The sequence below is a fragment of the Marmota flaviventris genome, chromosome 17 (assembly GCF_047511675.1).
Source record: "Marmota flaviventris isolate mMarFla1 chromosome 17, mMarFla1.hap1, whole genome shotgun sequence".
Classification (NCBI taxonomy): Eukaryota; Metazoa; Chordata; class Mammalia; order Rodentia; family Sciuridae; genus Marmota; species Marmota flaviventris.
Window position 1 is genome coordinate 23,447,663 of NC_092514.1, and position 17,927 is coordinate 23,465,589.

At 40.2% G+C, this 17,927-nt stretch overlaps 1 protein-coding gene across 2 annotated transcripts in view; it reads right to left on the reverse strand.

The window, feature by feature from the left end:
• Usp43 (ubiquitin specific peptidase 43) overlaps positions 1 to 17,927 on the reverse strand; it is a 70,652-nt gene that overhangs the window by 24,505 nt on the left and 28,220 nt on the right. For both annotated transcript variants that reach the window (XM_027946943.2, XM_027946942.2), the window contains exons 6-10: positions 15,021 to 15,156; positions 13,345 to 13,480; positions 10,562 to 10,673; positions 3,539 to 3,642; positions 29 to 106 (exon numbers count right to left, since the gene is read on the reverse strand). In XM_027946943.2, coding sequence (XP_027802744.2) covers positions 29 to 106; positions 3,539 to 3,642; positions 10,562 to 10,673; positions 13,345 to 13,480; positions 15,021 to 15,156 — 566 coding nt within the window. The remainder of the gene's footprint in view (positions 1 to 28; positions 107 to 3,538; positions 3,643 to 10,561; positions 10,674 to 13,344; positions 13,481 to 15,020; positions 15,157 to 17,927) is intronic.

The following is a 17,927-nucleotide window of genomic DNA, read 5'->3' on the forward strand; positions in this document are numbered from 1 at the left end:
TCTGGGGACAACGGTTCTGTTGACTCACCACTCCTTTGCAGAGCTGTCCCACTCCACGGCCAACTTGACGTGGGGGGGCCCTCCCGGCTTCCTGAGGTGCAAGGCCCTATGGGAGGAACAAGGAACCTGTCAGAAAACAGAGGTCTTCCCACAGCTCCACTGGGCTCCACAGCCTGCCTCCAAACGCAGAAACCTCAAGCTGATCAAACTGAGGAGAGCCAGTGGCGGGGTTGCTGTCTGCTAGCCTAGTCCTAACCCTACCTCTGAACATTCTCCCCTGAGTGTCTGGGTCGCAGGGGTTTTTGAATACTACGAGGGCACAGATCAACTGTCCCACCACAGCCCGAGCCACCTTCTCAGTGTCTTCACAGGGCAGTTCCACAGGAACATCCCAGACAAATACGCAATATGATGAAGCCCCCAGAGACCTTCTGACTTTCCTACACAGCAATGCAGAAGGGGCACCCTCGAGCTCCCCGACCCAACCTCAAAAAGTCTCGCTCCAATGTACAGAAAGTCTGAGTGTGAGTCAACCTACAGCTCCTCCCAACTGCTGGGCCTCAGCCTATTCCAGAAAAGGCTGGTTCATTTTAACATAGAAGAGAAGGGATCAGAAAGAAGTGGATGGGGGGTAGGTTTTGCTCCAAGATCTATGAGGACAGTATAGGGGTGGAGAAGTCCACACCCGAAAGACTGTTGAGAATTTGTAGCCAGACAAAAGAGAGAAACTCAGATGAGTCCTAAACTGTCAACAAGATGACTCAATAGAAGTTTCCGAGGGCAGAATAGTCCTAGGGTAGAGTCAAGGCTCCTTCCTGCATGACTGAGAACAGGTGGAGCCAGGATCAAGGTGTGGCTGGGAGCAGCTCTCCTGGCGCAGTGAGTCCTCATTGGTTCAGAGGACATAATACTGGGGAGCTCTCCATCTAAGCCCCTTTCTTAGAACCCCAAACTCCCCGTTTCTACCGTGAGGGAGGGCTGCAATTGGGAAACTCTGCCTTGAGGAGTAATTTCATTCTGGGGTAACAAAATTGAAAGTCCAAAGGATTTATATCCGTTGGGCCATAGAAGGGGCAGAGGGATGACTGGCAACAATGTTTACTCTTAGCATGGAAAGAATCATTGATCGGACAGCTTCATCCCCTCTCATTACAGCCCTGATTCAGACAGGGAAAAGACATTATTTGATACACACGCAGAGCCACTATGCCAAGCCTAGTAGGTACATAAACATCCCTACCCAGAAGGAGCTCTCAGAGTCCACCGGGGGAAGCGCGCAAAGAGATTAATGCAATACACCCACCATGTATGTGGGGTCTCAGAAGAAGCACTTGGCTTCTCTGGAGGGCAGGCAAGGGGCATTAGCCAGGTGAGAAGTTGAGAAGAAGAGTTCAGATTGGCAAACATTTAGTGTCTATGAGACGTTTAAGTAGAACAAGCAGGTGTGGCATCTAAGAGAAAAATCTAGGCTGATGCCTTCAGCCTACAGAGAGGTGATTAGAGCCAGGAGCAGGATCATCCAGGAATGGAACACAGAGGGAGAAAGCAGAGAGCCAAAGGTAAAACATGGAGGCACAATACTTAAGGTCCCAGAAAGGGAGAGGAATACCTCAAGGAGACAAAAAAAAAAAAATTCTAGGAGATACGTCTATATGGTATATTCATTCAATGGTATATTATTCAGCCTTGAAAAGGAAGAAAATTCTGACATATGCCACAATGTGAATGAACCTTGAAGATATCATACTAAGTAGCCTAAGCCAAACATAAAAAGGAATAAACACTGCACGACTGTAAATACATGAGGTATCTAGAGTAATAAAATCCATGGGGAAAAAAAACTAGAATGGTAGTTGACAGAAGATAAAGAGAAGGGAAAACTGGGGGTAGCTTAATGGCTACAGAGTTTCAGTTTGGAAGGATGAAAAAAATTCTGGAAATGGTGTCAATGGCTGTATAACAATGTAGAAGTACATGGCAATGTAATGCCACGGAGCAGCACACTTAAAATGTGGTTAAAATGATGCATTTTATGTCATGTATATTTCATCACAAATTTTTTAAAAGGAAGAAATTTCTAGAACCAGAAGGAATAGGCAGGGATAGGCAGGCTAAGATGGGCTGAATGGAGGTCCTGGGAAAGGGGCAAGAGATGGAGACAGCAAGTGCTTGGGAGAGCTGTGCTGGCAGGTTAGGGTCAGAGGGGTAGAACCAGATGGCAGTGAGATTGGGTGAGTGGCAGGTGTGGGCCAGGACAGGTGTGCACCTGGGCTCTATCCTAGGGCCTCTCGAACTACCTATTGCAAAAGACCAGTTGGCTGGCTTGTTTCCAAACCACACAGAACACTACTTTGATCAAAAATAATAAAAATGTAACTTGGGTACAAGGTCCATTCTTTTTTTAAAAAAATTACTACATGCAACGTATCTTATATCACGCTATCCGACTGCTTAGACATTCCTCAATGTCTCCTCTCAAGCTCTTATCACGGACCTGGGACAACCAGCCTGTAGGCTGGCGCTGGCCTGCTGAACGGATTTTAAGGAACATAGTTCTCATCTCTAACACTGAGCACCAGGAAGAGAGCCTTCTGCCCAGTGCTGCCCAAACGGGCCCCCGACGGACATGTATCCTGCTTCCCTATCTCTCTAGAGCACCCACCAGCCCAGGGATGTGGATGGGGTCTAGGTCCTCAAACCTTCCAGATTGCCCCAACCTACTTCTAATAAAGGGAGATAATTTTTTTTAAATAATAGAACTTGTACCCAAATTACATTTTTTTTGTTGTTGTTGTTATTTTTGATCAAAGTAGTATGCTGAAATGGTTTGGAAACCATCCAACCAACTGGTCTTTCGTCTTAGGGAGTTTGAGATGCCCTAGGAAAGAGCACACCTGCATACCTGTCCACATCAGGAAATCCTTAGGGTCTATACGAAAATGAGCAAAAATGGGGTGACCAACACACAGAGCAAAATCACCCCTTAGGTAATGCACTGGCCCTTGTGGACAGCCCTGCCAAGGCTACGCATGGTGACGGGCTGTAGAGGGGGACATGGGGAGAATCAGGAAGTCAGAGGCATGGCAGACACGGCCACGCTGGCTTTGTCCTCTGCCCCATTTCACAGCTTTTCAGAGTTTCGGGCCAATGTTTGGGAGGCAGCCTTTCACCCACTCTAGGGAGACACAATAGTTGGGATTCAGTAGTGTGACCTCTTTGAATAAATGTGGGCATTTTAGTTAGACCAATCTGGATTCCAACTTGGGCTTGCCTGTTAACTAGATGTGTGAATGTAAGCAAGTTAACTAATCTCTGAAAAGTTCAGTATCCCCTCACCTTTGAAGTGGCCATAACAGTATTTCTCTGGCCATAAGGGGTCAAAGAGCAGAAATTCTCTAAGGACCCAACGAGGCTGAGGATGAAGAGGGAAGAGATCAAGAACAGCTAGTATTGTGAGCAATTTTATGAATGCATTTGTTTTCTTACCAATTCTTTTATTAAAACATTTGTTTTCTTACCAAACCTTCAGCTTCCTTACCTGTCAACTGCCCAGTGACAGAGCGGCCGACTGTCCTGTGGGGATAAGTAACTACAGGCCAGAGAAAGTCCCACAACCCGGATGGAGAACAGAGACCCCAGGTTCTGTTGAGACAAAAGGAGAGGAGAGGGGTCATCAAATGGTCCTTGTGTTGCATGAAAAAAAATATTCAACATCTCTAGCAATTAGAGAAATGCAAATCAAAGCCACTGTAAGATTTCACTCCAGTCAGAATGGCAATTATCAAGAATACAAGCAACAATAAATGTTGGCGAGGATGTGGAGAAAAAGGTACATTCATATGTTGCTGGTGGGACTGCAAATTGGAACAACCATTATGGAAAGCAGTACGGAGATTCCTCAGAAAACTTGGAATGGAATCATCATTTAACCCAGCTATCCCACACCTCGGTTTATATCCAAATGACTTAAAATCATCATACTACAGTGACACAGCCAATTTAATGTTTATAGCAGCCCAACTCACAATAGCTAAACTATGGAACCTACCTAGATGCCCTTCAACAGATGAATGGATAAAGAAAATATGGTATATACGGGGAATATTACCCATCCTTAAAGAAAAATGAAATTATGGCATTTGGCAGTATATGGGTTTAAATTAGACTCCAGAGGCACAGAAATGACTCAAAACATGTCCATCACTTTTTTCTATAGTTTTTTTGTTTTGTTCATTTGTTTTTTGCAATACTAGGAATTGAACCTGGGATGCTCTGCCCCTGAGCTACATCCCCAGCCTTTTTTATTTTGAGACAGGGTCTTGCTACGTTGCCCAGACTGGCTTTCTCAACATCTTCTCTCAGCCTCGGAGTCACTGAAATTACAGGCACGAGCCTCCACACCAGGCATTCTTCAATGTGTTTTGAACATTCCTTTAATAACTAGTATTTAAATCGCCCAGACTGGCCTTGAACTTGTGATCCTCTGGCTGGCAGGGAGGAGACAGATGAGAGTGGTGGGAATATGAAGCTAAGGGAATAATTCTATAAACGGAGCCCACTGCACTGACCCCCCCCCCCCACATGCTTTCACTTCTAAAAAGCAATTTACCTGCAGCCCTGCCTGGCTTCAGTCGACAGGATATGTTACATTCCTCAGCAAGCTGCCTGTTATCTGCAGGAGAAATGCAGGCCCCAAATAACACTGATCAGAGGAACACAAGTTAAGTTACCATGAAGGTGGGACTCTTGTGAACTTTACACAGACCTGATCCTTATCTACTCAGGTAGATAAGGATAATTCCCCCTAGCCATAAAATCTATAAGATGTTCCAATTAGAACTGGTCGACGTGGGCCAAAGCGACCTAGAATAGACCTGGCTCTGGGGACTTGAAAGTTTATCATCATAAACTCAGTCAAAAGTCAAGAGATGGGGCTGGGGATGTGGCTCAAGCAGTAACACGCTTGCCTGGCATGCATGGGGCGCTGGGTTCGATCCTCAGCACCACATAAAAATAAAGATATTGTGTCCATGGAAAACTGAAAAATAAAAAAAAAAATTTTTAAAGTCAAGAGATAGACCTGCGAGGAACTGTCTGGAAACTTCCCTGGGACCAATTTCCAACTAAACTGGGGGGCAGGAGAGGTGTGCTGTCCATTTTCTCTCTGAGAGGACCCACGCCCTCCCTTGAGAGTGTCTCCTTTTCCTATTCCTTCTCATGCCTGTTAATCTGAGCAAAATGCCTGAAACCTTTCTGACCTGATGGCAAGAAACAGGTTTTGAAGGGGTGGGGGTGGAGGGCCTTCATGTTGCTCCCAAAGGGCTGGGTATATAGCTCAGCAGTAAAGTTCCCCTGGGTTCAATCCCTAGTACAAGAAAATCAAACAAACAAAAACTTAGTACTTAAAACTCAAGAGCTAGCCGGGCGTGGTAGTGTATGCCTGTAATTCCAGCCAGAAGGTTGAAGTAGGAGGATTATAGATTTAAAGCCAGCCTCAGCAACTTAACGAAGCCCTAAGTGAGACCCTGTCTCTAATAAAATACAAAAAAAGGGCTGGGGATGTGGCTCAGTGGTTCAGCATCCCTGAGTTCAATCCCTGGTACAGGAAAAAAAAAAGAAATCCAGAGATACAAAGTTTTCATATATTAAGCAATCATTTTTTAAAAGATTTATATTCTTTTAACACAGTAACCTGTTTAATATATGAAATCTTCCTCCAGATATGAATGCAGTGTATTTAAATAACCAGTGTTTAACTGGAGAAGATACTTATACAAGTCAGTAAGTAATTTAACCTATTTTATTCAGTAATTACCATCACCACCAATGAAACAATTATTTAGAAACAAGTTAATACATATTTTACATACCACATGCAAAAGAAATGTTTATATATTTCAAAGAGACTCTCATCTTAGTTTTTATCTAAAATACACATTTTACCATAGTAAAATTGAAATTGAAGTGAATCCTACAGTCAGTGATCTGTTTTGATGAAAGGTGCCTCTTAAAAATTCAGTGGAGGGGCTGGGGTTGGGGCTCAGTGGTAGAGTGCTTGCCTAGCATGTGCGAGGCCCTGGGTTCGAACCTCAGCACCACATAAAAATAAATAATTAAAACAAAGGTATTGTGTCCAACTATAACTAAAAAGTAAATATTTTTTAAAAAATTCAGTGGAGGGGCTGGGGTTGTGGCTCAGTGGTAGAGCACTGGGTTCGATCCTCAGCACCACATAAATGTAAAATAAATATATTGGATCCACCTAAAACTAAAAAATAAATATTAAAAAAAAAATTAGGACTGGGGCTGTAGCTCAGTGGTAGAGCACTTGCCTAGCATATGTGAGACACTGGGTTCAATCTGCCCATACCACATAAAAATAAATAAATAAATAAAATAAAGGTATTGTGTCCATCTTCAACTAAAAAAAAAAAAGAAATTAAAGGGATACATATAAGGTAGGGAGGGGGCAGGGGGTTAGCAAGGATGGTGGAATGTGATGGACATCATTATCCAGAGTACATGTATGAAGACACGAATTGGTGTGAATATACTTTTATTCCACCAAAGATATGAAAAATTGTGCTCTATATGTGTAATAGCATTATAATGCATTCTGCTGTCATTTATTTTTTAAAAAATCAAAAAAAAAAAAAAAGAAAGAAAATTCACTACAATAGTGAATTACATCATGTGTAAAAAAAAAAAAAAAAACTCTGAACCCTTGTGCATTGCTGGTGGAAATGTAAAATGGTGCAGTTGCTGTGGAAAACGGTATGGCAGTTTCTGATAACATGGAACTTCCATATCACCAATCACTTCTACCCCTAGGTCCACATCCAAGAGAATTGTAAGCAGGGACTCCAACAGATATTTGTACCCCAATGTTTCCAGCAACATTATTCAAGACAGACAAAAGATGGAAACAACCCAAGTGTCCATCAACTGAGGGACAAATAAACAAAATGTGGTACATACACACAATGGGATCTCAGCCTTAAGAATAAAGGAACGGGCTGGGATGTAGTTCAGTGGTAAGTGTATGCTAAGCTGGCTCTGGAGTTAATTCCCAGCACCACAAAAATACAAATAAGTAAAGAAAGAAATCCGTCAATCAATCTACTACCTGCATGTTAGCAACTGACTCCTTAATTAACACCTTCAGCCTGAACTACTTCTAGGGCTGAGGGTGTAATTCAGTGGTAGAGCATTTTCCTAGCATGCCTCAGGCCCTGCATTTCTCCCCAGCACTGCAAAAGGAAGAGGAGAAGGGGGTGGGGTGGGGATGAGGGGGGATTCTGGCATATGCTACAACATGGATGAACCTTGAATACATCATGTTCAGTGAAATATGCCAGATACAAAAGGAGAAATATCATAATTCTTAATTATATGGCGTATCCAGAATAGGCAAATTCATAGTTAAAAAAAAAATAGAACGGTAGATGGGGGAGGTAGGGGGAACTGGTTTCATGGGTTTAAAGTTTCTGTTAAGAATGATGAAAAATTGGCGTTATAGATAGTAGTGATGGTTACACAACATTGCTAAATGTAATTAATGTACATTTATGAATAGTTAAGATAATAAATGTCATTCATATTTTACCACAATGAACGAAATCTTCACTCAAATAAATGAAATGTAGTTCTTCACATTATCACTGATGCAGCTATAATTGGGAAAAATTTTTTTTTTCTTCGAACACGGTGGAAGACATCTATAAACATACTGATGAAATGTAGGTTGAATTTTGACAAGGGAAGAAGAGAAAAGCATTAAAATTCCAGGAAAATCCAGGAGTGGTGGCGCATGCCTGTAATCTCAGCTACTCAAGAGGATTCAGCAACTTGGGGAGATCCCTGTCTCAAAATTTTAAAAATTAAAAAAAAAAAAAATTAAAAGGGCTGGAGATGTAGCTCAGTGGTAAAGCATCCTTAGGTTCACTCTTTAGTACCAAAAAAAAGAAAAAAAAATTTCAGAAAAGATGACCAGTAAGCACTTGGGCAAACAGAATGATCCAAAACAGATTCAAAGAATTGAGTGGATTCCTTTGGCTGTGGCAGCTTATATGTACAGGGAGCAATGACATGGGGGACAGAAGGTGAACCAAAACCTAGCTATGGAGGGTTGCTATGATTTGGATATCATTTGTTTAATGTAATTATTCAAGGGACCGTTGTCATTGAAGGTATGGTCCATAGGGTGGCACTATTAGGAGCTAATAGAACCTTTGAAAGGTGAAGCCTTGTGAGAGGTCATTGGGTCACTGGGGCATATCTTGGTAGGGACTGTGGGACCTTTGCCCATTCTTTCTTTGCTCCACTTGGACATATGATGATTTTGCACCTACATACACTTCCACCATGATGTGTGCCATCTGCTGTCCTCACCAGAACTGAGGCAGTCAGTACCCGTGTCCTTGAACCTCCAAAACTATGTGCTAAATAAACCTTTTCTCTCTACAAGTCAGATTCATTGGAGTCATGAAATGCTAACTAGTACAAAGGTCTTAAGTGTGAAGTTCAGGGAGTGTGTACATTTGCCTAATCTATAACCACATTCTAGTTGAGCTGTGGTTTCAACAAAGAAAAATCAATGGCTAGAAGCCAGCTGACTTTCGGGGGGATAGATTCAGGGTTGGCCATGGGAGGATATACTTCCTAAGAAGACCATTAATTTCAATCTGGGAAGAAAACATTTTTCTCTGCCACCCCAACTGAGCCTCGCTGTGTGCATGGCAAGACCATCTATCAAGGAGGCACCAACATCTGCATGAAGGCAGCCGATCCTGCCCTCACACAAAGGAGTACTGCTGGCCACACGTGCACAATTTTACAAAGTGACCATAAAAATGTTTCCGCAATAATAACTTTTTTTCATAATTCATGCAAATAAATTCTGTCCAGCAAACTGGCCACTTTCATAAGAAATATTTTATTGTCTTCTATTCTTGGCTAGGGAGATTCATTTTTAGAACCTTCAACAGATGTTCACAATGTTTAATGTCTTCAGTTCACTGTTGAGAATTTTTAATATAGTCTCTTCAAATTATTACCATATTGAGCCAATATTTAATATAGTATTAAAAGAATGAGCCAGTGCAGTGGCGCATGCCTGTAATCCCAGTGGCTCAGAAGGCTGAGACAGGAGGATCACGAGTTCAAAGCCAGCCTCAGCAAAAGCCAGGCGCTAAGCAACTCAGTGAAACCCTGTCTCTAAATAAAATACAAAATAGGGCTGGGGTTGAGTGCCTCTGAGTTCAATCCCCAGTACCAAAAAAAAAAAAGTCCAGGAACCTCACAACCATTTGGGGCACATTTTTCCTACAGAAAATTACATCTGACCACATATTTACAAATGCATCTATGGGAAAGTATCTGTGGTCAAGTTAAAGGTTTCCTGTATTTGAATTCTGCTGTGCCCCCATGGATGGTTTGATTAGTTCTGAAAATCAAAATGACTATAAAGATACAGAAATAAAAGTATACATGTGGACTAGGTAAAGAACCAGGGCAGCTGAGATCAATGTTCACATAAAAGTGGTTTCACCCACTTTCAACCAGCAGCAGCAACCAATTTAGGAGATGGCTAAAGCTATTACTAGATTCTCTGACCTACTTGTAGAGAAGTTAGTTTCTAATTTGGGCACCATGGCAGATCTGCTCTGTAGTACCATTAACAAAATCCTTTAGAGATAAAGGTTGGAACAAATGTACTAAAGGTCCTTAACAAAGTTGCATTTGGTATAAACCCTAAAATCAAATGTATGGTCTTTGTTTCCTAAAAAAGGAAGAAGGCACACTAATTATGAGAGTTATCTCTGAAATCAGAGTGGTATATCCCCCAAATGAAAGACTCAAAGAGGATAGTTGGGAAGAAACAAGATTCTGATGCTACTGACCTGTCTCTAAAAATTTCAATATCTTCTGCGCCAGGTAGCCATTGAAAGGGTATCTGATATCATAGAAACTGAAAACTAAAGACTTTATAAATGCCAAATATCCATGATTTTTTTAAATTTGGGAACTGCCAATCTGAGAATAACTGAACAAGGCATAAAGGTGTTTCCCCTTGAGTCCTTACTCTCAGTTTCTCAAAAGCTGGAATTTATTTTAATATCTAGATTTTTCACATGTGGACATCATCCTCAATTGTAACTTTCCACAGAAAAGATACCCCCAGTCCCTTGCAATTTTTTGATCTTACAATATAAATTTATGGCACTTATCAATTTTACAATTTATCACAATGTGCTATCCTCTAGGAAAAACCATAGATTTACAAAATTGAGAATAATAATAATGTAAATGTTCCCCTTTATTCCAATGGTGTTTGGAAAAAGTAAAGAAAAAGTTCCGTGCGTGAAATGTGTTTGGTAATAATGCAAAGATTAAAACATCATAGGCCATAAAATGGTTACTTTCTTGCACATAAACCCAAGTTGTTTCATAAAGCAATGAGCACTGTTATTCTCAGCAAATTCTTCTCTCTCATGAGTCATCCCTGGATTCCACCCTCTTCCATACACACACACACTGACCTGTGAGAATTCACACTGACCTGTGCGGGGGCCTCACTCCTCATGAGATAGCGAACCTTACTGAGAATACACTGCTGGAGTTGAGGCCAGGAAATAGTTCTGTCTTCCCTTATCAGGAAAGGTGGTCCAAATCTGAAAATCCAAGGAAATCAGGTTATTTTAGCATAAGAAAGTCCCCAACAATACCCAACAATCATGAATGTTGGCTCCACTCATGGGTAAGTAAAGCGTTAAGAGTCAAGTACAATACAAAACCACCAATCAGAAAGTGTCATCACTTAAGAGACACGGCCTTGAGTGTCTGTGTATATAAGAGGCCCAGAGATGCAAAGCTTGGGAGGTACTGCAATGCAAACATACTATTCCAAATGATCAACTGAGTGGTAAAATCCACAGTAGAAGAAAGAGAACAGAACATTAGAACCAGAGGAAAGCAGGGTGGAGATAAATCCAGATGACACTATTGTCAGCTTTGTATTTGGGGAAAACTCTCATTACTGGAGATATTTTCCACATTCCAACCTACAGAACTCACAGCAGTGAACTTGTCGGGCAAAAGAACACTGGATGTGCCTGTGGTTGCAGGTCCTAACTCTGCCTGGGCATCACCAACCACTCACTATTCCCTGATCATGTGAAGATCCAGTGGAGCAAGAAATGTGCACAAAAATTTGCTAAAGCACAGCACAAACATGAGGTGATGTGTGTGCGCATCCACTGAATGGAAGATCAGTTCATTTAACTAACCCTGTATTATTAAACATTCAAGTTGCTTCCAATTATTATTTAAATACTACTTGCTTATGGCAGGAACTGCATGTATTCTCGTACATATACTTTGGCTATAGATGACCGATTGTTCCTTTGGAATAAAGTTCTGGAAGTGCAAAGGCAAGAAGACCACAGCTATTTATCCGCAAACTGCCCTCCAGAAAAGCAATACCAATTTGCTAGTGAGGCAAGTTCCCAATTCTCTGGACTCTTGCCTGGAATGAGTATTTTCAATTTCTAAAGATTTCTCAATAATTTGAAAGGTTAACAATAGTATTTTGCCATTGCAATCAGAATTTCTCCTACTAATGCACTGAATATTTTCACCAATGCCTGTATTTCTTCTGTGAACTCGTGTTCATCTCTGTGGTCTCATTTTACTGAGAGTGCATTTATCTCATTAGTTCAGAGAGGGCAGAGCTAGGTTTTTACATAATGGACAAGAATCCTTCCCCTATCACAGGACATGAATATTTTTTTCTCATTTGTCCTTTACCTTTTAAATTTGTTTTTTGTTTAAAATGTTACATATATTTTAAAGATTAACCTTTTCCTTTATGGCCTCCTCCTGCCTTACGTGTTAAGTAGCCCCGCGTGCCACCCAAAGACATAAATAGTCCCCTACACTGTCTTAGATAGTTTATGGTTTCCTTTTCTATAATTACCTCTCTGATCAATCTGTGATTTGTTTATATAAAGTTATGGCAAGAATAAAGAATTGATTATTTAAAATAAAACAAAGGAAAAAAGTCAATTAGCTAAGCATACTTACTGAATAATTCATTCACTCCCTAAAAATGTGAAATAGTTACCATTTTATCATATAATAGATACTTTAGACTATAGTACATTGATTTAATTGTATATATTTTTGTCTATATTATAGTATTTTAATAAATTAAATTTTACCATAATTCCTCTTTATTCTTCCCTCTTTTAATATTTTCTGTGTTTTTTTTCTTAACAACTTATTATTCCAGAAAAACTTTAGAAACATTTTATCAATCTATAAACATCTTCTCAGAATTCCATCTCTCTCTCTCTTTTTCTTTTTTGGCAATGCTGGGGATTGAATCCCAGGCTTTGTATATTACTAAGCATGTGCTCTACCACTGAGTTACATCCCCAGCCTGGGATTCTATCTTTCAACACTTTGTTTTTATTTTTTAAGTTTTATTCTATTTTTAGTTGACAAATAATTACACAGATTTATAGGGTTGTTTTAATACATGTATACAACATGGAATGATCAAATCAGGGTAATCAGAATATCCATTACCTCAAAACATTTATCATTTCTTTGTGAACACTATTTAGACCTAATAAGAAAGCTATCTGGTTTTATTTATTTGTAAGGTAACCAAACGATTGCTTTCCTGAATGTTTCCATCCATTCTAATCACTTTCCGTTTCTTGATTTTCTGGACAGACTACCCTATAATATACAAATAGTGGCAATTTCATTTCCTCTTTCATTTATTTATTTATCTGTTTGGTTTTACTCTTTGAGATGGAATCTTGCTAACTGTCCAAGGTGGCCTTGAACTCATAATCCTCCCACCTCAGCCTTCCAAGTAGCTGGGACTACAGGTGTGTACCACAACACCTGCTTTTTGCAGTACTGGGAATTGAATCCCCAGGGCCATGCACATGCCAGACAAATGTCCTGCCTCTGAGTAAACACTCTTTCCTCTTTTCTTAGAGCCAATTTCTTTTGAGCTCAGCTGACCACACTGCCAACCCTTACAACACAATATAAAATAATAGTTGGTGAGGGCAGGAATAATTGTTCTTGCAATTAGCAAGAAAACTCTGATGTTTAATTGAGGATGATGTTAGCCATCTGCTTAAAGCAATTATTTCTAATTCTCTTGTTCGGAAAAATCCCTTACTCCCTTCTCCTGGTTTATTAACCTTGGGAGTGGATATTTAATTTTATCAAGTTAAAATTATTCTAGACAGAATCCCAAGTACAGGTCCACAAATCCCAGACATGAGGTAGGAAAAAAAAAAAGGTTGAAGTGAAACATACCTGCTAGCCTGTTGCCCTGACCCCACCAGGTTACAGAAAAGGATTAGCACCTTGTTCTCACTGTGGAGAGGCAGGGAGAATCGCTGACCCTCTCGGGCTGCCAAGCGTGGAGACCCCAACAGACCCGATGGATGAGCTGGAGGAGACAAAGGGTGTTAAAGAAGATCCTTGGCTTCTCTAGCTCTCTTCCTTTCTGAGCATCTATTCTCCACCATCGGAAGGACATCAGAGTTATCAAGCAGGAGACAATAAGGTTCATGGTACCTGTGCTATCAAGCATCTGCTACACAAAGATCATATGCATGAATTTGGAGTTGTATTTGACCAATAATTTTAAAATCAAGGCAGAGGTTTAGTGGACTCCAAAAGTTGCTTTTATGCCTTGATCAGAGAGCCCCCAGACCAAGACGGTAAAAGGCTTATTTATGGAGGAAGAAGAAGGATTCAACTATTCTCCATGTTTCAGATTCCAAAGCTCAGAGTGTCCCTGTGGATTCAGAGAACATCAAGCATCCAGTTCTCCCAGCCTGCAGCCATAGTTGGCTGAGGATTGGAGCCAGAGCACAGGATTCATAGGGGGTATGGCAGTCACCCCTTATCAAAAGGAGACACATCCCAAGGTGTTCCACAGACGCCTGAAACCCCAGATACTAACAAACCCTTAAAAGCTATTGTGTTTTTTCTTATACATTTATGCCTATAATAAAGCTTAATTTATAAATTAGGCACCGAAAGGGATTAACAACAAAAAAAATAAATAACAGAAAAATTATGGGTTTGGGCTATATCTCAGTGAAAGAGCACTGTCTAGCATGTATGAGGCCCTGGGTTTGATCCCTAGCACCACCAAAAAAGTTATGATATGTCACAATGTATCCCACTATTATGTGTAAACATAATGTACCAATAAAATATGTAATCATTTTAAAATTTATGAATTGTTATTTCTGGAATTTTCCATTGAATATCTTCAGACCACATTTGAACATGCGTAACTGAAACTACAGATAAGAAAGCCATGGATAAAGTGAGGACAGTTACTATACTATAATACTGGCACAAAGTCCTTTAAAGAAGAAATAGGAGCCTTCTAGACTGGCTAATTGGGCCAAAACAGAGACTATTAGAGATTTGACTGTGTCAGTTTAAGATTTAGGAAACTACGCATCAGGAAGTGGAAGGATTAACAAAAAAGTCATTTACTAACTTCTTTGGCCATCTACTGCACAAATTTGTAGAAATTTTACTTCAAGCACACACCTTGAATCATAAGAGTCCCAGAAATGAAGATCATATCAGTACCTACAGGAAATAGTGCTTCTCAAACTACTGTCCCTGAATCAGAAGCATCCAAATCTCCTGGGAACTTGTTAGATATGTGAATTCTCAGCCCCATCCCCACTCAAGGCCTACAGAATCAGAAACTCTGAAGACAGAGCCCAGAAATCTGTTTTAAGAAGCCCTCTGGGTGATTCTAATATTCACTAAGGTTCTGAGAACCCCACTATTAGCTGAATAATTTCTAATATCAACCTTCTGCCCACTAAGTTGCAGGAAAAATAAACCTGACACTTTAAACACTAAAACTCAATGTTTTGTGACTCAGCACTCAAAGAGGACCTCTCAAACCCATAACTCATTATATCCAAATAAAATTATTGAAAGCACTATTATACCTGAGAGAGTCCCTTGGCCAGGTGACGGAGGGACTTGGAAGGCATACACATTATCTCCCTCTGCAATGGTATTCAAGTCCTCTTCATCAAAGAAAGACCGCTGGAATCCATTGGGATACAGTTCAACCAAGATCACCTGAAATGAGAAGGATCATTTTTCCTTTTGATTTCTCTAAGAGAACCTAACAGATAAGAAATTGAAGTGACAAGAGAGTCTTAAAACTCCTTTTACCCTTTCCTTTCAAGTGCCTACACATTTTAAGTAATAAAAATTAGTAGATATAACAATCAGATTGACCACAGACATCTCAACCACAATCCATGCCCCCCAAAAAAACCTTTGAAAATCTAAAGTTTTATACCCGGCTAAACTATCATTGAAGAATTAGTATTAAATAAAGACCCTTTGGATAAAAAGTGAGTATTTACCACTCACAGAAGTTCAATGAGAGAATTTCCAAGTAGCTTTACTAACCTTTTTTACATTATGCCACATGTGAAAAATATGTTTATGGAAAACAGGTAAACACAGGAGATGATTTGGTATTGGAGAAGGGTGACTACCTTGAGGGTCCTAGCTGCCCCAGACCTAACTCTGCTGCCCCAAGACTGAAATAATCAATAACTTAGCATTTATAACTCATATAATCCATTCAAGGCACATTTGATGGGAAATTCTCTTGTAAAAGATACATTTCAATATTTAGGGGAAAAAACTGAATCAGAAGGAAAATGAGTTGTAAGAAGAAAGGATAAATCAAAGAAAATGGAAAACATAACGAATACTACTTTTGCTACAAGTGGAAGAGAAGGGAGGAGGTATTATGATACAAAAAATAACATCTATCTATAGTTATCTAAATCAAAAAGGTATAAGGGTAAGCCAGGCACAGTGGTGCACGCCTATAATCCCAGAGGCTCAGGAGGCTGAGGTAGGAGAATCACAAGTTCAAAGCCAGCCTCAGCAACTTAGAAAGGCCCTAAGTAACTCAGCGAGACCCTGTCTCTAAATAAAATATAAAAAAGGGCTGGGAATGTGATTCAGTGGTTAAGCATCCTAGATTTACATCCCAATACCAATAAATAAATAAATATAAAAGTAAAAACGGGACAAGGATGTAGCTCAGTGGTAAAGTTTCCTGGGTTCAATCCCCAGTTCAAAAACAAAAACAAACAAACAAGAAGCACTTAAAAAAAATAAGTATAAAGGTAATTAAAATACCAAGATCTTTGTAACATTAGCCTTTGTTAATGATGCATACTGACATTTTAATAATAAATATTAAAAGCAATAAATAAAATATATATGTCCTAAATCACAAAACAAAAAGTTATGAATTCAAAAGAAGCAATAAAGCTTTAAGAGTCAAAAAAAAAAAAACAAAAAAACAGGAAAAGCAGGGCGAACTGAAATCATAAAATAAGATGGTGGAAATACTTTTAAATGTATCTGCAATGACAGCTTAAAAAAAATGTGGAAAAAACTGCTAACAAAACATCAAAATAGATTTCAAGTTCCAGTCAAAAAAGGTCCTATATGCCGTGTGTGGCAGTGCGTGCCTATAATCCCAGTGACTAGGGACACTGCAGCAGGAGGATCAGAAATTTGAGGCCAGCCTCAACAACTTAGCAAGATCCTGTCTCAAAATTTTAATTTTTTAATTTGAGAGGCTGGGATTTTAGCTCCATGCTACAGCAGGGTGAAAAAATAAAAGAAATCCCTATACTAGCATCCCCAGTTTTTTCCATCTCCTTGAACCAATATATCACACCTCTCATATTTCTGACCATCCTTCTTCTATTATTCAAACTCTATCTCTCCAGAATTTTGATCTTTTAGGACTTCCATTTTTCCCCGAAATTTCCCTCACCACCACCCCCAGCCCCCTTCCTCCGACACACATGTGCACAATAGGTCTCCTAGAGTATTTTAGAGTTTACAAAGCAAGATACATATTTTCCCCCTATTTAAAATCCTCCTTAAAAAAAACAAAAAACACTATAGCTGGGCACTGTGGCACATGCCTGTAATCTCAGTGATTCAGGAGGCTGAGGCAGGAGGATGGAGAGTTCAAAGCCAGCCTCAGCAGAAACTAGACACTAGGCAACTCCATGAGACCCTGTCTCTAAATAAAGTACAAAATAGGGCTGGGATGTGGCTCAGTGGTCGAGTGGCCCTGAGTTCAATCCCTAGCAACACCCCCAAAAAAATACAGAGTGGTTGAGATCAGAGAGACTGTTGAGATGGGGGCAGGAAGGAGATGCAGGGATGGTAGAAAGGCTCAGTGGCTATATGGGTGTGCACGTAAGTAAAGCTCAACAAACCACAACTTTAAGGTCTGTGCACTGTATCACAAATATGCATACCTTAACAAAAAAGTTAAAAAAATATTTTTTAATTTAGCAAAAATTCTATGAGGTAGATATAGAATTAAAAAACAAAAAAAATAAAAGTTCAATTTACAGCTAAAGAAGGAGAGGGATGACCAATCACTTACATGGTCCAAAGTCAAGGGGCCTAAGTATGGCTGAACCCCACTGAGCCCTTCCCATTCGGCCACACTGCTTGTCACCTCTAACCCCACTGTGTCACAGGGACCCCTCCAGCCAGAGTGAATTCGGTCCTTTACCAGGACTCCTTAAACAACAAAAGAGAGCCATCCTCCTTTCCCGATCTCCTCTCTCATGTCACACATCCTCATCTCTCCCAGTTGTTTCATTTACTGTCCCTTCAGCACCCTGGTTTATATTCTCAGGAGTAAAAATACAGAAGAGAAGCTCAGGCTCTAGAAACAAAATACCTGTGTTCAAATCCTGGCTCAGCCACTTCCTGGCTGTGTGACCATGGGCAAGTCACTCAACCTCTCATTACTTTCTTCCCTTGCTATCACAATGAGGATACTTTTG